The 13258-nt window shown below is 38.7% G+C and overlaps 1 protein-coding gene across 3 annotated transcripts in view; it reads left to right on the top strand.

Moving 5' to 3' along the window:
* The window catches only part of adgrv1 (adhesion G protein-coupled receptor V1), a 96197-nt gene extending 83493 nt beyond the window's left edge, over positions 1-12704 (top strand). For all 3 annotated transcript variants that reach the window (XM_067521762.1, XM_067521763.1, XM_067521761.1), the window contains 4 exons: positions 2556-2677; positions 6311-6496; positions 8297-8474; positions 12224-12704. In XM_067521762.1, the coding sequence (XP_067377863.1) occupies positions 2556-2677; positions 6311-6496; positions 8297-8474; positions 12224-12342 (605 nt within the window). In that variant the 3' untranslated portion in view covers positions 12343-12704. The remainder of the gene's footprint in view (positions 1-2555; positions 2678-6310; positions 6497-8296; positions 8475-12223) is intronic.
* The last annotated feature ends 554 nt before the right edge of the window (positions 12705-13258 follow it).

Here is a 13258-nt window from a genome sequence, read left to right as displayed (position 1 = left end):
GTGCAAGAGTTAGACAAAGTGGATGCATCTATTGTATATCTATTGTTATCAAAGGTACATTAAAATAAGACACCAATTCCACTGTGGGTGTAAAGCACAAGATGTGAGAGTGAAAGTCTGAAATAAAAATAAAATGGAAGCACTGGGAGAATGAACAATAAGGTTGACTCAGTGTAAAGCTGCAGTAAGATAAGGAACAGAACTTGGACCAGGCAGGAGCTGACAGGGTAGGGGAAGTGGCACATCAGTGAGGGATTTTTGGGCCTTGTGCCCTGTGTTTCCATCCTACTTGTGAAGTGAACTGTACAGTCTGTCCTAAATAACAACCACCAGTAGATTTAAGCAAGAGTGACTTAGCAGTTTAGTTTTTAAAATCATGGATTTTCTCTTTTGATTCAGAGGTCAGTGTCAATTTTTAAATTCACTTGTTATATAATTTGATTCAGCTTATGCACATTTGTGTTTGGTCAGTTTGGTGCTCCATATGGTCGTGTTAGATATGAGACACGTGAAGTGTGCATGAGTTCACGTGCACGTGTTATCAATGGTACTTAATGACCTCAGACACACAAGATGAACCTTAATGAAAATCCACTGTTGCAAATTTAAGCAACTCTACCAACTTAGCCATTCCTACCGTGGCACACACAGGCACGGAGAAAAGCCATAGGCCTAATGAGAGCATCCCTTACCGTCTTAAGTTTTATGCATATAATGCTAAAAAAAAAAGTATATAAAAGCCATAAATATTCTGTTATCACTGTCCATATTTGACTAGTACATTACTTTGTGACTGGCAAACAAATCTTTTCTCCTTTCTGTGAATGCTGATGGCTCTAACAGACTAAGTGAACAAGTACCTTTATACCTCAAGTGGAGTCTCCCTTTTAATTGCCTTGCTAATCATCTCCTTTATAAGGTTTTTTTGTTTTGTTTTTGTACTCGTTTCAACAGCTGCAGCCATTATGGTTACGTTCATTATTTCCTATTGAAACAAGCTGGATAGCAATGAGCAGTTTTATTATTGTAGGCCTCTCTCTCTGTTCTGATGAGTCACTCTGATGGCTGATTCAATCTGCCTCTGATTGGCAGTTCTTATTTTGTTTGTCCTCTAATTAGCTGTTCCAATAATAGGAAAGGGAATGATTTTTTTTTTTTCTCAAACTGAGAGGAACACCATGAACTTGTATAGATTAGGTGCAAGGATCTATGAGTGTACATCATTCAGTCTCCACTCCAGTGAGAGTCTGAGGTTGTTCTCTTGAACTGTTGCCTCGGTAGATAAAAATATAAATGTATCTGTCCTTAACTTGATAAAATCTGAGTCATGTTATTCACCTTTACTTGTACAGCATGACATACTGTCTGTCTGAAAGAGATGCAGCCTTGGTAGAAAGTGGGTTAACAATAACACCAGTTGCTGTGCTAGAGCTTAGTTTAGAAGCACATGCAGGAAGGCCTCTTGGTCCTCTCATCTTTTTTTAGAAACATTTGACTCTGTAAAATTCAGATACATTATGTCCGCTGTTTACAGCATCCAGTGCACAGGACACAGAATGACTTGACACAGAATGATTGTGGCCACCGGTAGTTAAATCAGTGTCCGCACTTCTTAGTCACTTAATTTTATTAGTAGCACTACAAGTGCTCAATAGATAAAGCCCTGAGTGAAGAAAATTTGAGTACTGCCCTGAGTGCACGCAAACACACTTGCATAAGTGTTTGCTCACTGGCACACGTGAGTACAAGTGAGTGTGCCTTATGTTTTCTCAACCAACCAGCGATGTTCAACAGTCACAAGTTGGGGCTTTAATCGGGGTCTATATGAGTCCACATGCACACCATGTGGAGTCATCTGGCTTATTGGAGCAGAAACGTAGCTGTACACCAGTGTTGAATTGAGGCTGTGAGAAGTGCTTCATTAAACAGCTCCTGAGACTCGATCATGACTCTCTGCATACCAACCTGTTGTTGAGGGTTATCAGCCTGGCTTCAGAAACATTTGAAACAAATGAGGATTACACTATACTGTACATCCCAATGAAACTACAGCATCTCAATCCAAATAACTATTTATTGCATCCAATACTTATTATAATATATATTGTTACTACTGATTGTAAAACTGTGCAATAACAGCGAACCATAGTGCAGTTGTTTTATTCATTCATATTGTTGATTTAAATTTTTATTATTTTTTTATTTAAATAGTTTATTTTTAAATATAGATTGTTTTTTCATACTGCACACATTTTTACCTCACATTTGCACATTGTACTTCTGTAACATGGAAATGTCTGTGGGATGAATAAAGGCTTATCTTATCTTATCTTATCTGAACTCATGACATGAGCATAATGACTTGCTGCTCATGTGAAAACCTAAAATGTGTGTACTTGTGGGTACAGACAAAATGGTGGAACTTAGGTTGATTTTATAACGGTCATGAAATAAATACAATTCACATACACCTACATTACTGTACACCGGTTACTTGTACTACAGTATTTTGTTTGCTTTTGGTGCTGATATTTTGTTGTTTTCTTGTGCTTCAGAGGTGCCAATGGTTCTGTACCTGTTTCTGCTCATCTCTCTGGTCTGGTTGTGGGGAGGACTCCACATGGGCTACAGGTACATGTGGATGCTCATTCTCTACGTCATCTTCAACTGCCTGCTGGTAAGCTTTTTTACTTCTTGTATGATCGCATTTGTCATTCATTTGTTTGCATGCATGCTTACTTGTTTATATTTATCTTCATTGCAACCCCTTTTTGGTTATACGTGTACCAGGAAGCTTAGTGTTCTTTTTTCTGTTATTGACCAGTCTAATTAATCTTATCATTAGTGCTGTCATTATTTTCACTTGTGTTACCACCTTACATTTATATATTAATATAGTTGTCATCTATGTTACTGTCCCTAGTGCAGAGTTATGAAATTGAAGTTGATCTAAAGAAATGTCTTTGATATGCATCATTTAGCATAACATGAAATGAATGAATTTGTTATACAAAACACAACACCATCCCAAATCTCCACATTACCTCCTAGCAAAATGTTGCTGTTCTGAAATTCAACTGTGAACTGTGCATAGTAAGCCAGGTGAAAACTTGAGGGTGCTGCAGGGTGTAATAGCATGTGTACGTTTTGGGTTAACAAAGCTTTATTTTTTGGTGCACTAGTTGCTCAACATGTTAGCATTTTAGAGACTGTAATATAAGAGCGTTTTCTTTTGTTCTTACAAATGCTAAGTTTATAATGAGACCTGTGTGTGTGTGTGTGTGTGTGATGTGTTGCTGACTTAGATAGTGAAGGATTGATACTTGATCTCACTTTGAAGCCCTGCTTTGATGTGTTAGCGTGGAGAGCCTTAGGAGTGGAGAGGGAGGGTTATCACTATGTCACTTCTCTCTGTGTCTCTCTCTGCAACTTTCATTTGTGTTTCTATTTGTTGTCTCTCTTTCAATTTGCTGTTCTATCTCCCTGTTCAGACTCTTTGGAGCTCAAGAACAAAGATTAATGAGGCACAAGATAACTATATCTTTTCACAGCTGTAAACCTACAGAGTTGCATAACACATTATCATCAGTGATTATAGGTTGAACTCAGCTAATGTCTTCTAGATATCTGTCAAGCTCTCCTAGCACAACCCTCCTTCGTACAATAGCTCCTTTTCTTTTCTTGTCTGGTCTATAAATGTTTGTGGTCTCTTCTGTCATCCTCTGGGAGACACCATCTGTCTGTAAAGTGTGCCTCAAGAGGGTTGTGGTAACCTGTGGTGATATGTGGCATCCACGTGCTAGAGAAAACAGTGTTGTACTAAAGTAAACTTCTCCTCTTGGCACAGTGACTAATGAAGAAAAGTGATTTTCATTCCAGCGGTCGATGTCGCACTTAGCACTTGTTGCTGAGCTCCAGTCTAATTTGTCCCACTCTGTGACATCATGTGGCCAGTTTCTTTAGGTGACCAATAGTATAGTGCCACTCTTTAAGGTCACCTTTCACTGGTTACATGAGATTGAATGACATATTCTCAAACCTCGTCAGTTTTTCAAGATCCAAATTTCACTTTTCCTTCTACATAGCCAAAATCCCTGTCTTTTTCCCATAGGACGAGTCCAGATTAAAGCTGGACTCTTTGTAAGACTCTTTGTAGGAGCCTTCATGTATTCTTGTCTTTGATTTAGGCCCCTCAAGGCCTTCTTTGTCCTTCACCTTCATTCTTTATTCAGTTCTTTAATGCTATAATTTCCCAGGTTGTTTCATTGCCCTCAGGTTGGAAGTTGTTATATTGTATTTCTAGCAGATTGCATGTTGTTTCCTTAATGCCATGAATTTTCCATTAGGAGAACTTTCCATGTTAACTTGCTGTTTTTGTTGTTGATGTGGTTGTGTGGCCCTCCTCCTGACAGGTGATTTGTAAACACCAAAACAGTTACAGATGTTACAGCTGTGCACAGCTGTGTTGCAGAAAATGCTGTGGTTATTCAGCGCTATTTGTAGAAAGCAACTTTTGTACCCAGCACAAAACAAATCACATTTCAACAAATCAAATATTAACTTTTAAATCCCCATATCACAGTTTTTTCTCTCCCCATTTCTCCCATCCCATGTTTTCTACCGAACTGTTACTCTGGGTCCACATCTGTGTCTCATCAGGCTAAATTAGAAGACAATAATCAAATCTACACAGCACTATCCTCATTATCTCCTCCTGCAGCGTCCGCTCTGCCAGTAACCCTTACCTCTTTGTACCATCACGGTCAGAAATATCCACAGCCATGAAGCAGCACCACGCTCCGTTAAAAATCAATTTCACCCCCCGCTTCCTCATTCAACCTTTGGACATGCCTAAAAATAGGACACCAGATGTGTGTGTTTGTGTTTGATGTGCAGAAATGAAGACCTGGGCCCAAATGTGCCCACATGTGCAAATAAGCTGAAAAAAATCAGGATTTAGAAGAAAATAAATGTGTTGCATTTATGAATGTAAATGAAAATAGTTTGCAGCAGTTTTTACAGGTAGGAATGAATGACCTATAACATCAATTAACCAGTTTCAACTAGAAATACATTTCTATTTTTAACAAATCACTCTCACAAGTGATTTCTCTTATTAAAAGTTTTTAGTCTCTAAAGACATAACCTAGGTCCTGAGTCTTATGTTAAAAAAGCCGGTTCCTCAGGGTGCACATCCTGCTGATGATCTGTGCTAATCACCCACATTAATGATGAACAATGGGCATACAGTATGTAGCAGCATACACACCCTATATGTGAATACACACCTCGTACACATGTCATTAAGCAAGAAGTTCATTTCCTTTCTTAACTTTGTAAACATAAACTGCACATCAACTTACACAACGTTACATAACACAAAACATAATGAACATGGTATGCATTTATCATTTTAAAGCCCACTCACATTGGCCTCATCTACCTTTACATAAGAAGCACTCACAGTTTATGTAGCTTTTAGAGTTGCCAGACTGTAAAGCGCAGCTAATGACCTATGAGGTGTTTCATGTGTTTAACCTCCTTGCAGCCTTTTTTTACTTTATTACAAGCTGAATGTTCCAGTTTTACAGTGCACCATAAACACCCATTTCCCTGTTATAGTTCCTGTTGTTTTCTTCATAATGTTGATCGTAACCATCACCGGTCTTTATAATCCCTTTTCAATGGGTAATGATGATAGCTTTACAACATGTAAGAGTGTGCTTGGCAAGTTTGTTGTCAACCATCTAATCTGCAGATGTGCTCTGTGTTTGACCTAAAACTGAAGCATGTGGTTTGTTACCATGCAAATTTTTATTTTTAATATGCAACAAAACTTCATATTACATTGTGAGATTAAAAGTCAGGGACGAGTTATGGTCCACTGCCATTGCCACTGTTACAGGCTACATTATGAGATGCGTGCAACTGTCCGCACGCACATTTACACATTTGTCCCCTGCACGTGTACGTTCCATCTTTGTCTGCAGCCGCCATCATCGTCCAGTGATGTGTGTTGTGAAATATGGGATGGTCTTGAGGTATCTGACACTACGGTGTTTTGGAGTAATTCACAGCCTGGTGCTGTTGACCAGGATTTGGTAATGACGAGGAAGTGGTAGAAGCAGAAATACCAGGGTGCCAATGATGTCATGGCCCAATAATGAAGCAATTCTTCAATGTGCAGGAAGAGATGCTACTAAAAATGATGTGATACTGAATATAATATGATGTTATATGACCCAGTGTAGCAAGCTTCATGGAGGACACTGCGTATTATTGCCATTGATTTTCTTCCTATTCTCCACAGGGTTTGTATGTGTTTTCAGTGTACTTCCTCATGCACAACCAGCTGTGTTGGCCAACTAAAGCCAGTTACACAGTGGAGATGAGTGGCCATGACAGCCCTGACCCTACCTACCAAGGAGGGGGACCCACAACTGTAGGGGGCGACATCAACAAATCAACTCAGAATCTCATCAGCGCCATGGAGGAGGTACACACACAAACACACACGTTTAATGAACAGTATTTAATATTGACATGTCTGTTATCATTTATCTCACCATTTGTACTGCAGAAATATGAGTATGCAGGTATTAAACCAAAAGAGCATATTGACTTTGTGCGTCAGGTAATCTACCATACCTGCTGTACTTAATAGTTATTCAGATTATTCCTGTATTCAGCACATTATCTATATGGTTTAGCTAAATGTGCTTAATTAGACTTTTGAATGCAACCTTAAAACCACTGTTTTAACAATATGTTCTCTGTGCACTCTCTTGTAGAGCTTTCCCTACATCCCCAGAGCTCATCAGTTAATGCAATATAACATATTAATCTTGTAAAAGTAACACAACTGACTACAAACATAAGACCCAAGTTGTACATTGATCTTTGCTTTTTTCTTTTTTTTTGCTTTATCTGCCCCCTACTATCTTCCACCTTGTGGCTTTCTCTTTTCTCTTTCAATGCTCCGGCCTCCCCCCTTTTTTCATGCCCTCATCTTTCTTTGACCATTCCTGATTCTCCTTCACACAATTCTCACTCACTCACTCACTCACTCACTCACTCACACTCTTTTGGCCTGTCCTCTTCAAGTTGACTCTCACTATGTAACTTCTATTTCAAATTGTCCATATTTAAATGGTCAATGCTCACTGAAAACATACTGTACTAACACACACAGATGCAGTACTTCCATAGTGCCACATTCACCTCACAACTTTGTCCCAGGAGAATATCCCACAATGTCCAAGCTGGTGAGAGGAAGACAAGGACATAGAAAGATAGGGTCTGGTTTAACTTCATTACTCCTGGGAACTCCCACCTCCCACTCTTTTTCTCAATCCCTCTCCACACGTACAACTCAAGTAATCTTGTTTTATTCATGAGAGCACACTCCTGCCTCTCTGAGATTTGGCTAGAGACCAATGAGAATAATCAGATAGAGATTGCTAAGAGTGTCAATGTGAGTGTTAGATGAGTGAGGATTTGTGAAGTGGATTGGTTAAAAGGAAAGTGAGATTAAAATAAGGATAGGAACACATAATTAGTGGGTTCAATAGCTTATTGAAAAGTCTGAGTCATCCACTCACTGCTCCCCCCCAGAGTGGATCTGACAGATCTGAGGTGCCTGGTGGTGCTTAATTCACCTCACCAGGACACTCTGTACCGGTTACAGCCCAGCAAGACTCAGAAATTTGTATAACACACAGACAGTCACATTTATGCTTCTACATGGACAGATTAATCATGAATTTGTGGATGGGTTTATCTGGTTCCATGCTTATTTATTTATTTGTTTTTGTATTTCCCATCCTTCCTGCATGTTGTTGCATTTATGAGTGAAGAAATGAATTAATAGTTTCAATAAAGAATTTCAGACGTGCTATTATCTAACTGCACTGACAGAATAATTTACCTTTAAACTCATGCACCCACTGTGACTCTGTGTGTGGGTTACACTTAAAGTTTCAGTGATGGACAACATGCACTCTGTCTGACCCTAACTCATCACAGACAAAATGACACAGCTGACAGATGAAGCCTTTTTCTGAATTAAGTTTGTACAAGTGTGCATTAAGATTGTATAATGAATTGTTGACATATTTTTGCTTTTTTCCTTCATGTCAAGTATTTTTGTGTTAGGGTGTACTTCCTGTTTATAATAGCTGCCAAGCCATTTGCATTATTATCATGCATTTTCAAGTTATTCAGTAAAGATGACTTGTTGTAGAATAATGCAGTATTTGGCCTTTGTGATTGTGCTCATATGACTTGTGTGTGTCAGGTGTCAGCAGACTGGGACCAAGCATCGTTGCGGCCAAGCAGCCAGCCCAGCAGTCTGTTTAAACCTAGTCCTGTGATGGGGACATATACCACCGATGGAGGCTTTATCAACACCAATTTGGTGACAACAGATGAGGAGTCGCAAGAGTTTGACGACCTCATATTTGCCCTAAAAACTGGTGAGGATACTGGCAACATATTCTGTTGCATTTGTGTAGGGACGACTAAAGTTTCATTTTATTGATTTGATTGACCTACTTTAAAGGTGCTGTTGAAGGTTAATGGTGAACTGACCTTGTTAGGGAGCAGCGCAATCAGAGAAGTTTCCAGAAAATTAAACTGCGCTAAAGAAATTGTCAGGAACTCAATTAAAACAAATTTTCCCTTGGCTATCAATATTGCTATTATAAAATCTAAAGGGTCTCCAGGTTTAAAAAGAAAAGGTTGATCAAAGTAAGCACGGGTATTCAAGTAAATGGTTAACAAGCACTAAAAAAATTACCTCCAGCACTTGATTAATTTTTTACATATTGAGTTAGTTAAAAACATTACTTGAGTCAAACTCGGAATTAGCTTATAAACACAACCTGGGAACACTTCTGTCCACTGAGGTTCCATGAACAATAAAAATACAAGCAGAGTTAACAGTGCAAAAGAGATCAAAATAAGAGAGATGAAAAAATTATATTTATATAATTTTAATTATAATTTATTATATATATATATATCTCCACTGAGCCATCCAAAGTGTATGGCAAGTAAGAAGACCTGGACAGCACCAGGCCCTGGCGGCCACTGACATCAACACAAGGAAGCTCCTTACAATGCTCATAGGGTTTCACCCCAAATAAAGCATCCTGAGTATGTACACTAAGGAAGGAAGGCTAAGGAATAGTGAGCATCAAAGACACTATCCAGGAAGCAACAAACATCCATGAATACATCAGGAAGATGGCCCCAAGTGATGACTTGTTAAGTGAATACCTCAGGCAGCAGAAACCAGAGGAGCAAGAAGAGCAGGACCCGCATGTAAGAACAAACCCCTGCAAAGTGTGTACCACCAGCAGATAAAAGAAGTGGCTGATATTGAAAAATTCTACGAATGGCCAGACAAAGCTGGACTGTAAGAGAGCAAAGGGGCACTTATCCACGCAGCACAGGAACAGGCTCTAAATACAAGATTAATAGAGACCACAATCTACTATACCAGGCAGGATTCCAGGTGCAAGCTGTGCAAAGATGCCCCTGAGGCAAGCCAGCACATAACAGTGGGCTGCAAGATGTTAGCAGGGAGGAAATACATGGAGCACCATAACCAAGTGGCTGACATAATGCACAGACACATCAGTGCCGAGTACATGCTGGAAGTCCCAAAGTCAAAATGGGATACACCTCTGAAGATGGTTGAGAATGACTGAGCTAAGATCCTGTGGTTCTTCCATATAAAGACAAACTGGTAATGTAAAAGGAATCAGACATAGTAGATGTGGACAAACAGAAGAACAAGGCTGTAGTGATAGATATAGCAATCCCAACTGATAGCTACATCAGGAAGAAGGAACACGAGAAGCTTGAGAAATATCAAGGGCTGAAAGAGGAGTTTGAAAAGATGTGATAGATAGATAGATAGATAGATAGATAGATAGCTCTGTGTGTGTGTGTCTGTGTGTGTGTGTGTGTGTGTTTGTTTATTTCATAGATTACTCACATAGAGTATCCACTATCTATTAGCATTGGCTTTGCTTATTCATTTTTTTGCTGACCTTAAAGCTCTCTGCTACCATAGAAACCGTCCCCCCTTTGTTGCTGCCAATGTTTAATGCGGTTCTCACCCACGCCCACACACACACACACAGTCCTGTCCTTACTCTTTCAAATCACTGAGTAATTGTCTCACAGTGTCAACAGGAGCCTCAGTACACTGGGAAAGTTATTATGAGACATCACCAGAGAGAGGAGAACTGGAATAACACTTGAAAAGTAGTCTTGGAATGAAAAATGGCATGAAAAACAATAATGATGATACTGATGCCTCAAAGCAAGAGGCAGGATCTTTAAAAGACATTATGAAAATTAAAAGCCCCTTTTCTTTTGGAAACTTCAAGTGAAGATGCCAGGAACATTCTTTTGTTTTTGTTTTGATTTTAACATCAGTTTGCTTTCCATTGCTCATACTTGGATGTGATTGTTATTCTTTGGTTATTTATTCCTCCACAGATCAATGTCAGTCCTTGCTGCTCTCTACTGTGACACTCAGTTTGAACTTTACAGTATATCCCACATCACGGAAAGAACAAATTCGCTCTGGGAGAGATAGGAGATATGTTGTCAAGATCGGCAGACCAACCAGATAAGACCCTAAAGTTAATGCGACTGAGTCAGGTCACACTGAAATTTTCCTGTTGCTCTCTCAAGATTCTGGAGAAGAGAAATAAGTTTCAAGGAAAATAAATAAATAATTAGCAGTTAATCAGTGATGTCAGGCCTGTAATGTTATGAGCTACCGTACCGTGGTTTGATTTGACTTTGAGTAGAATGTTGTCCTGTTTCACATCTTCAAACCTACATCAAGCCTTATTTGTTGAAGCCTTACAGATTCTGTTCAGACACCTAAGGGCAGCATGGGCCTCTAGGAAGCAGCACTAGAGACATGCTAGCGTGCATCACAGGCAAACAAAACCTGTAACTATGGAGACGGCTAAGTTAAAGTCCTGCTTAACAGGTGTGAATTCAAGAGAAGTATGGATTACACTAATTGGATAGTTTTACACTAAATAACAAAGTTGGACAGAGATACTGTAAGTGTGTGGACGAGGTATATCAGACCTAGAAATGTGGGTTAGTACATGTGTGCATTTCCATGCTTTCTTCTCCTTCTTCATTTTTTTCTTTACTGCCTCTGGCTGTCCTGCATCAATGAGGTGTTTAACATTAAATAGCTTCGGCAGCAGACAAGCTTGGGATTATATTGTTCCTCTTGTCAGCAAAAAATTGTAATCATAATAATGCATGTGTAGCATAGGGGCAAGTCTACAGGATGTAATTAAATCAAAGCATTTGGCTCATCGCAGGTCTCTGGCCTGTCCTCAAGAAAATATGCTTATCTGTCCACTGGACACCTCCTATTTGTGTGTGGAAAATATAATCTCTTAGCTAAGAGACTTTTTTCCGTTTCCAACATTACCAGGTGACCTCTGACTTTCTCTTTGTCTGCATGTGTCACACTGAACTTATTCGCTGGTTAAATCCAAACCAGTGAGTCAGCAGTAAAGATCATTTCGTGTTCAGAATTACATAATAGGACAGTGTAATACGTGTTTTAATGCCTAACTGTTAATATACAGACAAGGATGCATACATGTACAGTACATACTTTAAGTGTTGGTTTTATTGTTACTGATCAAAGTCCTCATATTATGTCATATCACAAGTGCATTTTCTGGCTACAGTTTATAGATTAAAACAAACGACATTCAAAAACAAGAAATAAGTCAGTCTCAACAATCTTGTTAATTAAGAGCAGTAGTTTAAATAACAACATGTAAAGCGTTAATTTAAAGTACATTCAGTAAGTTTACCAAAATGCCTAATATGTGACTACACCTTTGACTTATCACTTTGTTTTATCATCTAATTTAACTCTTACAACAGAGCCTGTCAGTCATCAGTCTGCTTCATTTACAACTTGGTACTATGACTGATGAGATGCTGTTCAGTACAGATTTCTGATAACAGTCTGATAACTTGAAGATTTTGTTTTATTGAATTGATTGTATATTATCTTGTTGGCAGTAGATGCAATGTAACAGACAAATGGCACAGTCAGGCAGTTACATATACTGTGTTGACCATGAAGTAATTACCTTACAGAAAATATGTATCAGTTTGAATAGAAGTGTAATGTTGATATCTTTTTTGTCTCTTTTAGGGACTGGTCTTAATGTCAGTGATAATGAGTCCATCCCTGGAAGCCATGATGGAGGGAGCGTAACCAGCTCCCAGATAGTTGAGCTGAGACGAATCCCCATAGCTGACACACACCTCTAACCTTTTCCCCTCATACATATCCAATGTCCCCTACTCTTTATATCAGAAAGAAACTTTTTCAATACAGTATTTTTATATTACAAAATGCTTTTGCACTAAACAGTTTTTTAATAGCTAAAGTTTCATATAGATGTTTCATACTGTATATTTGTGTTTCTGTACAGCTGTCTCATAAATACAGTAAATGTTTTACTAAATTGATTTTTTTATTTCTTTGTAATGGGAGTGTTTTTTTAGATAGATGTGATATTTTTTCTGTAGAGATTTAGGAAGAGAGACAGCCAGATGTGGTGCTTTAGGACAATGGTTGCTGCTGAGGATGGAGATTAAGTAACACCGCTAATAAATAACTTACACTTTAATAGGCTGATTTTATTTTTTATTTTCAAAACTTATGAAATGCAGGTTGGCACATCTTTCATGGGTAAATAAATGAGCGGCTCTTCAGTCAGGAATCCCACACTCATGATGGATAGTTTGCGTGAGAGATCGCAGGAATTTCACAAATGTTTTCTACAATGAGGAGAGGTATGACTGCCCTGCTGGGGTCTGCAGAACAGAGGAGTATGGAGAAATTACGAGAAACAACTTCAACTGGACCTTTGAACCTGTCTCATGTATGTGCCTTGAACTCTGTCCTCCATCAACTAGACTGGAAAGACATTTTTTTAACATGTAGACTAATTATTTTTATTCAGAGTGAATTGATGGTGTTTTCCTTTCTCTGAGACCTGTAAAACATATTGATTCTCTCACAGCTCACTATAGTTGGAGATGGTGTGACTTGAAGTGTGCAAAACTTCCTTTCTCGACCCTTGTGGGAGAAGCATTAAGCAAACTTTGTTCACAGTGGAGATTTGCTTAGATTCAGATTTCTCAAACCTGACAAAAAAAAAAATCCCATCCCAGAAGACAA

The sequence above is a fragment of the Channa argus genome, chromosome 11 (assembly GCF_033026475.1).
Source record: "Channa argus isolate prfri chromosome 11, Channa argus male v1.0, whole genome shotgun sequence".
Taxonomy (NCBI): Eukaryota; Metazoa; Chordata; class Actinopteri; order Anabantiformes; family Channidae; genus Channa; species Channa argus.
Note: the sequence above shows the minus strand (reverse complement) of the source record. Positions and strands in the feature narration are given on the sequence as shown.